The sequence below is a fragment of the Xiphophorus couchianus genome, chromosome 18 (genome assembly GCF_001444195.1).
Source record: "Xiphophorus couchianus chromosome 18, X_couchianus-1.0, whole genome shotgun sequence".
Lineage (NCBI taxonomy): Eukaryota > Metazoa > Chordata > Actinopteri > Cyprinodontiformes > Poeciliidae > Xiphophorus > Xiphophorus couchianus.
Genome location: NC_040245.1, coordinates 28,213,178 through 28,231,239, shown reverse-complemented (window position 1 = coordinate 28,231,239; position 18,062 = coordinate 28,213,178). Strand labels below are relative to the sequence as shown.

Here is an 18,062-nt window from a genome sequence, read left to right as displayed (position 1 = left end):
CATGCATAGTTTTCCGGGAAAACATGAACATTGGACACATACAGAACATGAGGGAGAAATATTAATGTGTGAAAGTTGTCAAATATATTGTAAACACTCAAGTTTTGTTTTGTCTTTCTTTTCCTTGTTCTTCAAATTTTTCCCTATCTCTATCAAAAGTCTGTTTCCATCCACCCATTCGAGTGTCTTTCTGTTTTGGACTCCCGTTTTTCAGATCTGTTAAACTTTGACACTTAAGTTTTTATTTTTGAAATTCCCAGTTACGAAATGGGCAAAAAGGCTGAGAAAATTTAAGCATTGAAAGTGAATGTGAAAAAAATGTGTTGGAATCCTGTAGCTATCAAGGTGTAGTCTACTGCAGTAAAAAAATTAAACCTCAACTTGGCTGTTTTTTTATTACATTTTTTACTTCATGTTAGGTAATTATTAATAGGTAATTATGGAGCGATTGAAAATTTCCTCTCTTCTAAAAAGCTTCATAGAAAAAGGCCTTGTGAGATGATTACACATTTCTAGCACACATAATCTGCATCATGTTTTTGTGCTCTGTCAGGGTAACCTCAATCATAAATGACACATTCCATTTGTTGATACATCTCATTTTTAATATACTTATATATAAATACATACATTTGTCTTACTCGTTCTTGATTTTGGCTTCAATCACATGATTCGGTGCAGGAAGCAAGCAGGCAGAGGCATGGGAACGATGCAGGTAAAGGCAACAACCCAGGAATTTAGGAAAAACTAGCTCCAGATAAACAAACACCTACAAGTCTCAGTAATTCCACATAGAAAGACAAACTCTGCCCTTTAACATCCCTGTGGTAGCAGTACTTTCTAAAGACAGTCAGGAAAATTCTAGTGTTTTTGACGCCAACAAACGGCGTCACAAACACGGCAAATGTTGGCATTTTAGGAGAGTAAAAATATTTCTGTATTCAAAAAAAACAAAAAAAAAAACAACTTGAAATAAGCTGTTGGCATGTTGTCATTGACTGACTGCTTTTTGCTTAACTGTTCAGATAAAATTGAGGGATAGGTACTGAGATTACATGAATATAATAAAATTTAAACCCAACACAAACAATCAAGTTAAAAGCTGATCTCATAATTTAAAAACCAATCCTGTGACTCATTATTAAACGTCTTCTCCCAGTGTTGGCAAAGAGGTTCGTCTGCTGAGCTTTAAACCGTTTGTCGTCAAGAAGAACCGGCCGACAGAGGTGATTTGTGTTCATGAACGCACCACACTGCCTACACTGAAACGCAACCTTTCAGGTTCAACCAACTGAAATGTTTCAATACTAACCGCTGACATTTGGCATGCTTGTTCATTGCATATAGTTTTTTGACACCGCAAAAACAACCGACATTCAACTTCTCCCCCCATATGTGATGTTTTGGGTTAATCCGTTATTTGGTTGGTGATAAAAGAGAGCCTTTAAATCCACCGGTCTGACGGATCACCATGCTGATCTCCACAGGTTATTTAGTGACGAGGAAAAGATTGGACTCGATCCGCATGATTACAGTTTAGAAGATGCAAAGACATACGAGGCAAACACAGTAACATAATTATTACACTGGGAAAAAAATACAAAAGAAGGGATTGCTGCTCCAGTCATCTCAGAAAGCAGAGGCTACAGTGGAGAGGAGTGTAGCGGTAAGAGTTTAAGGCAATACTGGTAAGCACCAAAACACCGTTTCTAGACTCAGAGTCTCATCCGGTTTTAAGGTTATCCAGGGACTGAAACTGTTTGACGAAGGAGAGCGGTAGCAGTTTTTTTTCTTTTTTCTTTTTCACTTGTCCTGCATTTTATCCAAAATTGGCACAATCATGTCAAATTTGGGCCTTTTAGCCGGGTCTTCGTTCATGCAGATCTTCATGAGTTTGCATATGTGTGGAGAGATGCCAGGAGGGATGGTGGGCCTCAAACCTTCCAAGGCGATCTGAGGTTTAACAAAACATAAAAGGTGTTTATGTTGCATTAATCAATAATAATAAAAAGGTTGATTTCTGACTGCTGCTGACCTTCATGCCGATCTCCATGTTGGACAAATCAGCGAATGGAACTTCTCTGGTCACCAGCTCCCACAGCAGGATGGCGAAGCTCCACATGTCAGCAGAACGACGGTTAATCTCTTCGGGCTTCTTCTGCAGGGCTGGCAACCGCAAAGAAAACAAAAACAAACAAACATACAAAAACAGTCATTAACTCATAAAATTTCATTTACTAATAATGGATATTAAAGTGAATCTATTAGGATATACATAAAAGCCAGGAAGGTGTTTGAGATTTTTGCGTTTGTAAATCAAAAGATAATTGTGGTGTTTTCTTAATTTGTAGTTGTGCTTAGTTAGTGTTGTATTTTTCAATGTGCAGTTGTGTTTAAAGATTTGCACTTTAGGGCCACCGTAGTTGTATGATATGATGCATTTCCATGTCTGCTGTAAACATGCCCTGCTTGTTGTCACTATTCTCTAATAGCTTTATGTCTGCAAGTTGCTCATATTTCTCTGTATCTGAACGGGGAAATCAGCTCCAGATGACATTAGGCTCTGAGTCAGAGTGTAGCTTCCTGCGTCCATCGTTTCCCCCTGGTCTGGTGTGGCTTCGGCTGTCGGTTTGGATTGGTCTCGTTAGAAGTGATGCCTACCCTCGGGGGCGACCCATGCAGGCGAGTACATCCTGCCGGGACACTGGAAGGAGAACTTGACATCGGCCATGCTGATCCTCGCCGTCAAGTCTTCATCTATCTGCAAGGAAAAGGAAGAAAATAAACCAAATAGCTCTGTGATAGGATGCTGCAACCTACAAGAGGCTATAAACCTTTGATAGAAAACATTATTATTACCATTAGGGCTGATGCTTATGATTATTTTAGTCATAGATTATTCTATGGAATATTCTGCTGATAGGGAGAAAAAAAATAAAATCGACACATTCTGCAGATTTATGCAATATTAGACATTCATATGAAAATGCTAATAAATGATTCAATTTTTTAAATTATATTAAATAATAAAATAAATATTTGATTGATCATTTATAGCAAAGGATGCAGCAAAGGTAGTTCTAACATCAATACAGTGCATGGGTAGTCTGTTGACTCTTCATTTCTATTAACCAATTATTAGTGATATATTTATTTACAGAATTTGAAGCAGGTGAAGCTAAAACTGCTACTTGAGGAGTTCTGGGTGAACATAGTGACAGACAAAGAAAGATTTTCATCTTAAATGTAAAATGTTTATATTTTTTGTAAAGTTTTGGAGTAGAGACTCTAAAATATGCTATTTGCTGACTTAATAACACACTCAGTAATTAAGCCAGTTAAAGATGAACTGGTTAGTGAATTAGTTGATGATTACCTTAATAATCATTAAGGTGAATCACTTCCGCGCTACTCACCATGATACTTTTGCTGTTGAGGTGATGACGAGGGATCATGGGCTCCAGTGTGTGTAAGAAGGCCATTCCGGATGCAATGTCCAGAGCAAACTTGACGGCCTGCGTCTGGTCCACCACGAAGTCTGGCAGCAGGAGGAGGAACGAGAAATTAAAGCTTTGGACGCCGTCGCTGTCTTTAGTCAAGTAGCAGAATGACAGGAAAAGGGCGGGTTGAAAACAAAAGGGACGACAACATAATGACAACGAAAGTAGATGCAAAACTCCTGCAAATGACTTACAGTGCTTTGCAAAATATCCTTACCACCTAAAACATTTACCTTTTTTTTCCAGGTTGCAAGGGATTTTACGTGACAGACCAAATACCTCATAATGGTGAAGGATAATTACAGCTTATTACAGCTAGAAACTAGTGATCAGAGCCAGAATGTGGGTGGAGTGATGAACTCAGACCTGAACCTTCAGACACACAAAGGCAGTAACAAAGTCAGCCTTCTATCACCTAGAGAACATTTCCAGGATTAAAGGACTGAAGTCCCAGCCAAATCGAGAGAAAAATCTATGTGTTTATCTTTAGTTGCATTCATTAACAGAAATCTACTTTTCAAACAGAAAAGTAGTGGTAAACAAATATTTTTGTTCTTGGTTATGTATGCACATGCTTTTCTCTGCTTCTCTGCCCCACTGATTGCTTGTTCTCTTGTCTTTTAAAACCTGTTTGAAATAAATAAATAAAATGAATGCAATCGTATCTTCACAGCTCTGCCTTAAGGAAAAAAAAAAGAGGAAAAACTACAATCAATCCACATTGCTCCTACTCATCTTCTCAATAAAATTAGGAAGATGGAACATATCACCCCACTAAACTTTGGTAGTTTATAATCACTGAATGGCTCCAAAACACGTCACAGATCTGCTGTTGTTGTATCAACCCTCCAAACCTCTCAGGTCTGCTGGTTCTGCTCTGAGTCCCCAGAACCAGAACCAAACATGGAGAAGCAGCATTCAGCTTCTATTAACCACTAATCTGGAACCAACTTCCAGAAAACTGCAAAACAGCCGAAACACTGAGTTCTTCTAAACCACCACTAAAAACACACCTGTTTAAAGTTGCCTTTTGATTCATAATTACTGGAATATTGATCAACATATTTGCTTGACGATCTTGATGATGACATTTGACAAAATGTAATGTTTCATAAAAGCTGACTGTATTGTGTTTTTGTGGTATAAAGCACTTTGAACTGCCTTGTTGATAAAACCTGACTTTAATATGCAATTTTTTCCATTTACGTCCAAAAGATGCATAACTTTATTCCGCTCTGTCCCTTCAACGTGTGGTCAAATGAGTGGTTGTAAATAGAGTTCATAGTGGAAATGTGAGCCACTGTAGAGTGAACACACGTATGGAACCTGATCAGAGTGGAAATACTCACTGGTGCCTTCATGGAGCACTTTGTAGAGGGAGCCACAAGGCATCCAGTGTGTAATGATGATGGGGTGAGGGGCGGGAGGAGACGGACATGCTCCCAACATAGGCAGGACGTTTGGGTGGGAAAAAATCCTGGGTGAAGCCAGGGTTGGGTGGGGGTGAGGGGAGACAGACACGGGGTGAACGGACAAACATTTTCACATCAATATTTCTTCGAAAATGAAATCAGACACATGAGTGAGCACAGAGAAGAAATGACAGAAGTTGAACAATTTTTTAGCGCAGTAGAAACCTGAGTTTGGGATATTCCTCGTTAAAGTCTCTGCTCTTCCTTGGAGTCCAGTCGCGAATCTTTAGCACCTTAACAGCAATTTCGTTACCTTGCCAACGCCCCTGCCACAGCTGGGCGCGAGAAACAAACGGAGAGAAACATGTGGGTTTAAATGTCGTCATCGGCGGAGCGAGACGTAAATAAAGCGGGAGTGAAAGACACGATGATGTGAAACACCTCTCCAGAATGGTTTTCATTTCTTTTTTCGGTGAAGGACAGCTGTCTGTGGTCGATGCCCGCCAGCTTGTTTAAAGTACCGTTGCCTAAAAACACAAGATGAGAATTTGTTTTTTTACAGAAGTGAAAGCACAGACAAAAAAAAATAAATCACTAAAGTCAAAATGTAGGAAGAAAAAAAAGCCACAGTGTACTTAAAAAAAAAAAAAAAAAAGGAAGACGGAGGCTGAAGTGGAACGCGTCTTCCTTCATTCAGCACTTTTGCCAATTGAAAGGGTGGAGGAAGCTGGTCAGCTAATAATTGGGTTGTGTGTTCCTGGGACTCACGCGGTCGGGTTCGGGTGGTGCCTTTCCAGAACGAGTCCTTGAAGGGTATTTTAGCTAGGCTCTGCCCCATTTTCTCTGCCTTTTCTGGAAGGAGCAGAAGCAGAAATGTCATCTTAAACCAAGAAATCCATCTTTTTAAAACTTGTGACAATCCAACAAGTGTCATCACCTCTGAGGAGTTCCCTCAGCTCAGGTTTCGCTTTATCCATAGGCGTTTCTCCATATTTGTTACAGATGCTCACCAGAGCACTGCTATTCACAAGATCCTGAGCAAAAAAAAACAAAAAACCAACACATTATGGTGAGCAACATTTTTAAAGCCATTTTTGATTCATCACCACTAGGGGGAGCACCTACATCAGCCACTTGGTTTTGTCCCCAGAAGCAGGCGTAATGCAGCGGTGTGTTGCCGTGCTCGTTGACTGCATTGGTGTCCGCTTTGCACTGGATCAGCTGAAAGAAGAAGAAACAACAGATTATAACCGAAGGCAGGCGACTCAGATCATGTTTGGGCTTTATACAAACATGAACCTGTACGGTGCCAAGGGGGGGAAAAAAAGAAGACAGAGAAGGTTGTTTTTTTTTTTGCCTGTGGACACATACCAACAGTATTGAAACAGATCTAATATTAAACTCTTGGGATGCTTAGCAGCTATTCTAAAAGGAGACGCCTTCAATGATGCCACTTGAATCATAAACCACCAAAGATACTAAGTGGGGATTTTAATCCCTCTCTGTGGTGCAGGAACTTGGCAGATGCAAGAAAGGAATGAAGTTATACGATATCATCCGTATAACTTCGGATTATATGGAGTTATAATCCGATATAACGCTCTAAAAAACAGTAAAGTAGTTTTTTATATGCATCTTAGAAGGTTGTGATAAAACGATTCAAATAAATTTGCTAGTTTTTCCTGTACTAGAAATTTAACTGTTAGCCAGTCATGTTGTTATAGATGCACCAAAAAATTGACAGTTTACCAGAATCAAACTATTTGTTTTTAATAAATCCTCATTGAGTGGTTGCTGGTTAGAAACTCCACAATCCTTTTTGTTTTCTAATGCCTGAACACATTATATGAGGTGTTGTTACGTTGCCCTGACAACAACATTCTTTTATGTTGGACTTTGTTGTGTAGAATATAAATGGAATAATTTATCTACAAGGAAAGATGTTAAGAAATGAGAGAAAGGGGTAAACTTTAAAGAGATAGCAGTAAGGAAGAGCGACATTAAGTGAAAGTTTTCTTCATTTCTTTTTTTTTTTACGCGGGTTGTTCATTCCCAGTCATAGATTATTAAGGATTAGGAAATGCTGGTAAATCTGTTAATCTCAGGATTTTCTTTTCTTGATTATAAAGAGACTGAGGTTTCTGTAATGCTATCCAAGATCATCTCTAATACAGGATGCTAAAGCTAATTTAAAAAGTCAACTCTGTAATCATTTTGCCTTTGTTTTAAAAATAATAAACTGTTGACAGAATCTGCCCTCTGTCACACAGCAGTCTAGAAAAGCTAGAAGATGATAAATATTTTTCAAACAGGACTGGAGGGAACAGCTGAGGTGGGTTATATAGCAATCGGCTGGGGATGTGAATGCAAGACCTGCACTCTCATGTTATAAATATCTGGTTCCTAAAGCTGGAGTATGCAACTTTTATAAAAAAAACAATTTTTTTATTCTAATTTGTTCAAACTGTAACTATGTAGTGACAGATAAGACATAATCTTTCTATATTTATATTTATATTCATATTTTATACTGTATTTTATTTTATTCTGGAGTAACCTCACAACATTGAAAGCTCAAAACACTGTCCTGAGCCGTATGCAACGAAATTTCGTTCTGTATACACCCTGTGCATGCAAAATGACAATAAAGTCAGTCTAAGTCTAAGTCTAAGTCTAATAATCTGAAAAAAAAAGACAAAAAAAGTCACGTTCCTCTGCCTCCTTGTTGTTCTACTGCTATCTGCAGAAACACACTAGTCCTGGTCAGAAACAACCAATCAGAGGCAGGAGGAGGGTCTTACAGCTGTCAATCATACCTGTGTATGTGCTTCAGCTGTGCTAATGGCAGAGCAACAACTTAACGTTACAGAAAAACCATTTAGGTAGTTGGTGGCTAACTAGCTTTAGCATTCATGGCAGACTAAGGTTTGTAGCCTAGCAGAGAACAAGGGGGTAGGGTAAACAGCGCGTACACAGGCAAGATTTTTCACAGATTATCTGTCTCATATTATATTGTCAGGCCACAGAGAAGTTTGAATAAAAGTTCTTAAGTTAAATGTGTAGATTTTTCACTAAAGTGCATTATAATTTTGATTATTTTACCAACTGTGTGCTGGCTGTGCCACCTTAGCAGTAGCTTACCAGTGTCCTTTAAAACCAGATGAAAACTACAGCCTTATACTAAAACATGCTTGTTCTAGCTGCAGTGTGGTAATAAGTTCTTCAACAACACTGTTGTGGTTTCAGCTGTTAATGGATGCGGCACATGAATAGGCAAGCGCCACTGAATTTATGACTGTTTAGATTACATCATTTAGGATTTCACAATATCCTGGGTTGAAGCAGCAAGACTTGTTCAGACAGTGCTTCATCTCAGGTTTGGTTTTGAGAAACTCTTGTTAGTCATAATGCTCGTTCAAGCATCTAGTTCTTACATCAAATTTAGCCAGACTTCAGGATATGACTAACTGTGTTCACTACGCCTTTTAAATCTCTGTGCTAAAGAGAATATGACCATTTTCAGAAATGTTTGACCAGATATGTAATCATAAAAGTATCTCTTTGTGTTTACATGAACCCCCACCTTCACCACGATGTCCCGATGTCCATGACTGGCGGCCAGGTGCAGGGGTGTGTCATCTCCACGGTTCATGACGTTGATGCGCGCTCCTCTCATGATGAGCATGTCCACCACGTTTGAGCGTCCTTCCCTGCATGCCCAGTGGAGGGGACTGAAACCATGGTCGTCTCTGCAACGACAGACGGACAAACGGCTGAAGTAACTCCACAGGGGGGATAACTGTTAGTCGTGAACTCCACAAATCTAATCCTAATGGAAGCGTGGGGAAAAAGGGAGCCATTACTGAGCCGAGTGTAAACTGGGTCAATGCAAGAGTCAAGAAAGCAGCTCCATCTTGAATGTGCAAACATTTCAGTTGTGTGAGGCTGGTAAAGACCTAAAAACACACAGCTTTATTTGCATCAAAAATAGGAACAAAAATAATACTTAAGAATACCAAATGCAGGGCGTGCCTGCATTGGTATTCTGCAATCCCCAATGCGTAGGGGATTGCATTGTGGGGATAGCGCGACCCATGTTTGGAGGCCTTGAGTCCTCGACGCGGCCGTCGCGGGTTCGACTCCCGGACCCAAAGATATTTGCCGCATGTCTTCCCCCCTCTCCTTCCCCCTTTCCAGTCAGCCTGCTTTCATATAAGGGACACTAGAGCCCACAAAAAGACCCCCTGGAAGGGTAAAAAAAAAAAAAGAATACCAATGCAGAGGACATTTTTTATATTTGGTGTGAAAAATGTGTATCCTTTTCTTTTTACAACTATGAACTAAAATGTGTAGCTGATATGAAAAAAACACTCAAAACCTGAAGAGCTTTGAAAACTTTCCAAGGCATAGCAGCAGGGTTTCTACAGGTTTCACCAACTCAGATTTAAAGAGGTTTTAAGACCATTATGAATTAAATCCAAGATCTGTATCACGACAAAAATGTAGTAACTGCATATTGTTCTTATATTAAGTATGGAAAACTATTTGAGGAATATGTGGTAGTTCTTATGAGATCAAACCAAAATCTTGTTGCATTCTTACTTTAGCTGAAGATGTTAAGAGTTGATTTTCATTTTTTCCCTTTTTGTCATCTTATCTCCATCTTTAGTTTTCTATTCTCATTCGGTTCCATGCTTTACTCCTTCTCAAAACCTTCTCAGTTATATACATAACATAAAATGATTCAATAGGGTTTTACCACCACGTTTAAAATCCACAAAACCTCTAAGCAAAATAAACGTAGCATTGTGCGAGTTGGCAAGTCAGCCAATAGTGAAGACGAACGGGTGATAAATCTGCACTTACCTATGATATACGCAAAAAAGTTTGCTAGCTATCAAGGGTATATGAGCAGCTTGTTAGCGCTAGCCTCAACCGCCTCAATCCACAGAACGTACCGTGGGATATACAAGACTAAGTTGCTCTGCTACAACAAAATTTAAAAGAGCTGCGATTAATGTATTTAAAGCCAACTTACATCATTTTTTCATAAATTTAAGACTTAAAGGATGTGCAGACACCCTGACTAAGCTCTAGAACTTGGTTCATCAGTAAAGCCTTTTGTTGATAGAAACAATACAACTTAGAACCTCCCTGACTTATGTTATTTTTGTAATATTTTTCTTACTTTATCCCTAGAAAAGTATCCCAGGTGATATATGACAGAAGAAAACCTGGATAAGAACTGTGGAACTCATCATTCCTGCTTGTCACACAGACATAGGCTGCAAAGCATCAAAGACAGCGGCCTTAATATGATACAGTCACCCCAGTGACAAACAGATACAGAGAGATTAGGAGACAACAGAGTGACTGAATGTCAATCAGAAAAAGCTAACTTTAAATGTTTATAAAGTTATATGTTATCTTAAATGAGACATTTTAAGGCCCGATGAAACTTCCTGCATCAGTGATGCTAAAATCAACTCCAGCTGCCAAGTGGAAGTTTGTAACTCCTCATTTCCTCTGGTCTCTCTGTCACGTCCTCCTTTCTTATGAAGTGTCCTCCCTATGCTCATTTGTCCTCCCTCTCATGTCCACTCACATTTTTACGGAAAACCAAAAGAGCACAGATCAAAACTTTGATTCTCGGCATACTTTCCTGCTGCAGCTTGGGAACCAAAAACACAGTACAATGCTCCTGTTCAGAAATGTATGCACATATCTTAAAGCCTTAAGTAGGCAGTCAGCATAATAAAAGAATGTGAGAGCTGAAGGAATGTGAATCTTTTGCCCCCACTCCAAGCACCAGTTTGAGTTGAATTCAAACATCCTGCAGAGCCGAGCCTCAAGGGACCCTCAGTCCCCCAACAGACCGCTATCTGTGCGACCCGCTGCAATTACACCAGGTCCACTCAGAGGGCAATTTCCTATCAGACCAAAAGGCCAAGTCCAGAAGACTCATTAGATTTTGCTTGTGAAAAATACTCCCCACAGACTGAGGTTTTATTAGGTTTCTGCCCCACGACCCGCTCTGCCAGGGGTCAGGAGGTAGAGTGGTGAAGTTAATGGTTGTGTTTTTCTAAAGCGGTTTGTACAAAACACGCTACACAATGTAATGGCATCAGGGCCACGACTTTAATGTGTTTGTTTCAATCAATTAATCACACCGACTTTATTGCATTAAAAGTGTCTTTGTTGAGCTCGTACGTCTGTCTACTCAATAATTCAGCAGTATAAAGGGGTTTTGTGAATTGAAAATGTTACTTATTTTGTTGATATATTGTTTGATTAAAATGTGATTAATTGAGACTAGTTACAAATCCTACACGACTTGATGGTAGCAATTTAAACTGAGGTTGTTTTGTGGTGCTCCCTGGTTTTCTGGCACCAGTGAGCATCAGGGCTTCAGCTGGCTGAAAGAACACTGCTACACTTTTTCGTTTGCTTAAGGAAAAGAGATAAAATGGCTCTGGAAATATTTCCATTCAATAAAAAAAAAAGAAGTCAGTCATCTCAAACAAACTAAATGAGGACCATTCAACATTAATATTAGGGCAACGGCGTTTTAAATCTGTCAAGCTGCGACCATTGATTAAGTTAATTGGCTACAGGCTATAAGGCAACATTTCAAATACAAGGAGCATAAATTGAACACTACCCAAACATTTTCATTTTCAAATCTGCATATAAGCATTTAGAGATGTCCTTTTTTAAATATAATTTACATATCAGGTTTTATTTTCTAAAAATATACCGGAAGCTTCTGGAAACAGTGCCATGCAATCTAAAGACTACAAGAGAAGAGAATAAAAGATTCAGAAGATTAATGGTCGATAAAATTCAGGCTGTCAGTTTTTATTTACAATAAATTCGTAGCAATCCATTAATGTCTTTCCAACATTTGCTCAGTGTTCTCATTTGCAATCACAAAGTTTAATAGGGTGGCATAAAAAATGATTACATACAGAACAAATCAATTGAACTCGGAACAGAAGGAGACTGGCAGTAATTCAGGTATTTGGTAATATAAGTGGATTCCTACATGGGGTAAAATGAGAAACTATTGTTATTGTTTGGGTTCTAAGATTTTAATCCTGATTGTTTCTGAACTTCTTGTTTCAAAATGCAAGGACCAGACTGACTTTCACAAAGCTTCTAAAATCTCACCCAGCCAAAGCAAATATAGACGACAGCTTAGAAAGTTGTGACTTTTATGGTCACGTCTAAGTCCAGCTCAGCCCTCGGGTTTCCCATATAGAATGGATTTACCCGTAAAGCTGACTTTATCTGCTAAATCCAGAGGCAGTGGAGGGCCAGGGTCTCCCCCGCCTCGGCCACCGCCGCGTCCTGACTGCAGCCATTTATTTCAGGCATTTCCACCTGCTAGCACAGCTCAGCCTGGCAGACTGAAGAGCCAGAGGAAAAGCGCCTGTCTGCACCCTATCCGTCTCTGCACCGCCACAGCTGCCAGATCGCATGTCAGGCCTCAGCTAAGGACCAAAAAAAGTTTCAATATGTCAAAAGCCACAATCACTAACAAGTATTTTGATATGATCTGCTTTTCTAACCTTTTTCTTGCAAATTATTTGGCTATGACTTAATCGTATTTGTATGTTTTATAACATATGAGCAAAACACACACACACACATATATTGCTCAAGACCTGCCTGAAGCACTTAGTCGGATTAGTTGCGATTATTCAAATAATCGTTAACTAAGTTAGAAATTGATCAACTTTTAACTGGTGTACAAAGACTCAAAAGAAAGGCCATTTGCTGAAAAAGCAACACTAATTAATGAACGCACATTATAGATACACACACGCACTTTGCATTTAAGATAAAAACGCCTTTGTCTGTAAACGTTTTACCAAAACCACCTCAAGTGGCTTTAGCTAAACCTGCTTTGAAATCACTAAAAAATTACATTTAGGCAATAAAATGTTTATTTTCTGAAAATAATATTGTGTATTTGCATCAACAATGTAACTCATATTGCATAAAAAAGGTGGAAATGGTTAAATGAAAAATCTGCAGAGCGCAGCATTGTTTTTTATCTGATCGACAGAATAATCCACCAAAATAATCGTTAGCTGCAGCTCCTTACAGAGTTTTGATCCTGCTTAGAATATGTTGAATGACTTTGGCATAAAAAAGCCTTTTTTCTTATCTTAAGATGTGAATGTACAACTAAAGTGGATAGGGTTAATCTAGTAGAAGCATTATATTATTATATTATCCTATAAAATATACCTGATAGAAAAACAGTCTACAGTTTCCATTTGCTGCTCTTCTGTTGGACAGATTAAACCCAGATACTGCTGGATCGGTCAAAAATAATTTTTTATCATTTTTTTCCCCCTATGTCTTCCCGTTTCCATCCTGCTCTTCTGCTCTATTTCTGTCATCCAAAGAAAAAGGAACACAAACACCTACAATCTTCTTACATTTTTTTTGTCTCAATGTTTTCCTCTTCTGACTAAACCCAGACAGATTTACTCTGTCGATACAGCTGTGCATGTTGTTTGCTCCAGCTACCAAAATGTACAAAAGTTTACAAGATGCTGCAACTCTCTACCAAAGTATTCCTAGGATTCAAAGTCATTTTAATGCGATTTCAAAGACGGATAGTGTCCAGTTTTCTGAGAAACCATCTCTGACTTGTGGGAGAGAAATACCAGAACTTTTAAAAATGTTCAGGATTTGGCTTCATACACAAACAGAAAAATAGTCATTTTCTCCCAGGCCTGCCCACCACAACAGTCCCCTCCGCCCCCCACTGCGAGGCGGGGGAGGTAAACGGCTTCCTCGAGGCCCGTATTTTACTCCTTGTAAGGAGATTCAGCATTCCTCGACGACTCTTTGTCTGGGATCTGCATCAGATTAAAACACACCGACATCTAGGAGGAAACGCGACGTTACAGCTGCTTACAGTCAGCTTTTACTAAAAACAGAAACAGGAATGTCAAAATAAAGTTAAACTTCTGAAAAAGCATAAGAAGAAATTTGTTTCCTCAAATGGAGGAGGCATGGCGGTCGGAAAAGGGAACTCGATATGTAATTAGCTAATGGGCCGGTCACAAATAGAGAGGCATGTTGACACAGGCTCAGTTCACTCAGACGGCTTTAAAAGAGACAGAAAGGCAAATAATGAGTAAGAAGAAAGAGAGAAAATATATATTTTTGCAAAAATTCATCAGGTGAGGTCACAACTGTACAAATTCAACCCAGTACTCATCAAGTGATAGTTTTATCTCTTCACCTGGGTCAAAGTCTGTAAAAAAAAAAAAAAAAAAAAGATTTTAAAAAGTCCTTATAAGGATATTTTACCGTCCAATTATTAAATGCTTCATCCAACAAGACTTCATTGATTTTAAGTCAAGCAGAAAGTAGTCGGTCTTTCACATGTTGATGTTTGAAGTATTTTTTAGATGCGTTTCCTTTGCTACGAATTATGAAGCCTTCACTAGAAACAGGAACACTGTTGTTACATTTCAGGCTATAGAATGTCTTTTTTATTTTATTTAGAAAAGATAATAAATTTGTTTATTTGCAACATTTAATGGATTTTTAAGATTTTATATATAAAAAAGGCTTTAATGGTTAAATAAAGATTCTTTAGAATGTGCCAATTTTTATATGATTAATCAATTAATCATCAGAATAATTGATGATTTGAATAATAGCTGGCGGCAGCTCCAGTATGGATTAAGCCAGAAAGAAACATAAGGAGCAAAAGAGTTCATACTGAGCACATTTAAATGATCAATACTTGATACAGGAAAGAAAATATCCATATTACTCATATTACAGAATTTCTTTCTTTTTTTTTTTTTTTTTTTTAAAGATATGAATGATCATCATGACCAACAATTGTTTCCTGTACTCTGCTGGTCCCATCAATGTGAATTCAGCTCAACTCTCTATATATAAATGCTTCCTGTACAACGGCTTGCTTCCTGTCTAAAACCAAGCTTGTGAGTAAATCTGGCGCGTTTGAGCATAAACACGGGGCAGTAAGGAAATGAGTTGAGTTTAAGGACCAGATTCTCCGCTGGGACTGGGAAGGCAGGCTGTGTGCCAGCATCACAGATCCAATACAAGAATGTGGAAAACTCCGAATGCTTCTTTGAGATTCTGATCTAGATTGCATACACCTGTTGTGACATGACTCATCCAAAAAAAAAAAAAAAAAGATATTTAGACGACACCATTAGCATCTAATTTAATGTTAGAAAAATTCTACATATTTAATCTAAGCAATAAATCGTAGAAAAAGTAAAGAATCTCAAGTGAGGATAATATATTTCATTTTTAGCATTTCATTTTTATGTTAACTCACCCCTGATTGAGGTCGTTCTCTGTGTTGTCCAGCCACAAGCGAACTGCCACTGCGTTGCCTTCCCGGCACTGTGTGAAGATATCATCCATTCCGCTTGGTGGACTCTTCTTCTTCTTCTACTGCTTCCTTTCAGGTAGAAAAACTGAGATTATAAAGCTAGACAACCTGAGGAGTTCAGGCGAGTGCCGGCAAGTGTTAGTCCCTCATCTGGGCCTCTTTCAGAAATGGTGGGCAGCACTAAGGAAACTGTAGAAAAAGAGAGACAAGAAGGTTAAAAATGATTTGGTGAATTCTGTGTGAAGCGTTTCATTTTGATGCACATAACGTCAAAATTGTAAAAGAAAGAAAACACAAATGCAGAGTAATATTAACCAGCTTTTTGATACAGAGCAATGTTACACCATCCATTCATGTTACAATACAGGAGTGCAGCGATTCGTCGACATAGCCGACAACAGAAAATGTCAACAGAAAATTTTATTTGTGACATAAATGCATTATACATATGTGAATGAGTTAATATCTAAAATACACCAATAAAAATTGGTATGCATTAGTTGTAGTTTCAGTGAGTTTTGCAGAGACGTGGTGCGGCACTTTTCAAATGTATTTTCAAACATCTAAAATAAAAAACTACGGTACTTAAACCGGAGATTATCATACTTTAAACCGATATCCTTTTAAAACAAAATATCCCATATGTGAAGCATTTTCTCTTTTGAAAACACAAGTCTCTGTTTAGTGTGAAATAGGTCAAATTTGGCTTCAGTCTTTTTGTAGTTTCCATGTTTCCACTCATTCTAAAGGGGACATGCAGATGGACACACAAAAAAAAAACAACTGAAATCACTTATTTTGTTGGTTTTTTCACAAACAGAAAAAAGGTCAAAGAAGCTATAAACTGTAGTTCCCCAAATAACCAATCTATTTTAGGCTTAACTGACATTTTAGATCTTGAATAGCACAGGGTCGAAAAAATAGTAAGTGTTTTCCACTCACATTTATTTTAGAAATGTTTGTGAAAATGTGGCAGCATCAGGGTGAAAATGAATGTACAGGTTGCAGATTTGAGAAGACGGGGGAAAATTGTGAAGATTTAAAGATCCTCAAATGAAGCAGAGATAAGTTAAAGTAACTGACTAAAAAAATTAATCTCGACAGATTAGTCAAGTAACCAGCTGATCCTTAGCTAGCAAAGTATAAAACTTGAAAATTAATCCTTGAACTTGAATATTAGGAACACTATGGTTTTCCAAGTGCATTGAATTTGTTATCTGTGCAGCTATTTGGATCAGATGCTCTCTCACCGTCTATATTTACCCACAATGCCAATTTCAGATAAAAGCATTCTAGATGCAAAAGCTCACAGGAGGGGCTGACAAACAGAAAACAGCAAAGTGGAAAAAAGGGTGAGTCTGTTCATACTGGAATAATCATCTCGATATTTACCAAGATTACTGCAATCTCACCACCCTATTTTCCTAGTGCGATTATGGCAGACGGTTCCAAAGAAGCTGCAGCACTTTTATTTGCTTTTCTAGAAACAAACCAAAATTGGTCAAAACTGGAATCAGCTATTTTTTTTATCCAAAGAAAACCCACCAGAAAATGCCTGACAGGTGCTAAATGCTATTTAGTATAGGACTAAGAAAAAAAACAAACTTTACTATTGCTTTTAGTAGAATAACACTACAGTTGTTTCTCTTAAGGTGGACACACACACAAAAACAAGATAAAGTCACTAAAAATCCATTTAACTTTATAGATGCACATCTCTATGTAGAGCTGGTTGGAACTATGGCAACACGTATTGGACATTAAGGTTCACACATGTATGCTGATTTCTCGTGTTGTTTTAAGGGGAAATTGTAAAAAAATGAATGCTTTTCAAAACATTAAGGGTACTATAAGAAAACCAAGGTGAAGGAACCTTTTCTGTCTTAACTTTTAAATTATTCTTGTGATTATAGTAAAAAGAAAATATGTAGGAGAAGAAATACAATTAGAAAGTTTGGACAGGGTTATAATCAAGTAGGGAGTGACCACTAATAGGGATGAAAGTGTTCAATCATGTTAATCACGGAGTAATGATGTAGCTGCTGTGTTAATACAAACCCTCCTGACAGGTAATGCTGCTCTATATCGTTTAAAAAGCTCTTTAAGACTATCACTTGGCATTGAGTTTGTGTGTGAATTAGTGAGTAAATCTGTAAATAACACTCAAGCAATATGCTGTCACCGTTTTCAACTTAAAGTAGCTGCACTAGCCGCTCCGCCATCAAGCTAACACCCATGGGGAAAAAGCTATAGGCTAGTCGGTTAAACCTCTGTAAAACACGACGGAACTAATCTATTGCTCCATGTTGAACAGAAACAGTGCCACGGCTATGTTATATAATCAGGAAGCTTGAGAAAATGAGACGAAAGCAGGTTTTTGCTAGCAAGCTAACCAACTATTTCGACGCCATGGGCTGTTTCTCTCTAACGTGCCGCTGAATTGACTGATGTCTCAAAAGTCACTTTTTTTATTGCTTAAGTACTTTTAAACTGATATTATAGGATAGACCTACCTGACAATTGCAGCTTATTGGGTTGTAACGCAGTCAAAAAGAAGTTATTAGTAATACAGCCTGTGGTTATCTCTGGGTAAAAAGAGATAGGTCCACACCCTCTGCGCCCCCTAAGACGTTTATTGAACTGACGGAGGGTGTAGCGCCCTCTACGGGCGAGAGAGAGAAAATCACCGCCTCAGGTCGTGTTTATTTTCTTCTCTTTTTCTCTTTGTTGTGTCGTTTGTTCTTCAAA

General features: G+C 38.3%; 1 protein-coding gene across 1 annotated transcript; it reads right to left on the bottom strand.

The window, feature by feature from the left end:
• Positions 1-583: 583 nt before the first annotated feature.
• On the bottom strand, positions 584-17,986 carry LOC114133688 (integrin-linked protein kinase). The gene is made up of 13 exons (XM_027999772.1): positions 17,828-17,986; positions 15,258-15,503; positions 8,496-8,661; positions 6,038-6,133; positions 5,850-5,946; positions 5,681-5,764; positions 5,354-5,439; positions 5,138-5,247; positions 4,850-4,977; positions 3,417-3,538; positions 2,662-2,761; positions 2,036-2,166; positions 584-1,953 (listed from the first exon to the last, which is right to left on the bottom strand). Exons 2-13 carry the CDS (start codon positions 15,344-15,346, stop codon positions 1,804-1,806), a joined length of 1,359 nt encoding a protein of 452 aa, XP_027855573.1. The 5' UTR covers positions 15,347-15,503; positions 17,828-17,986; the 3' UTR covers positions 584-1,803.
• Between the last annotated feature and the right edge of the window lie 76 nt (positions 17,987-18,062).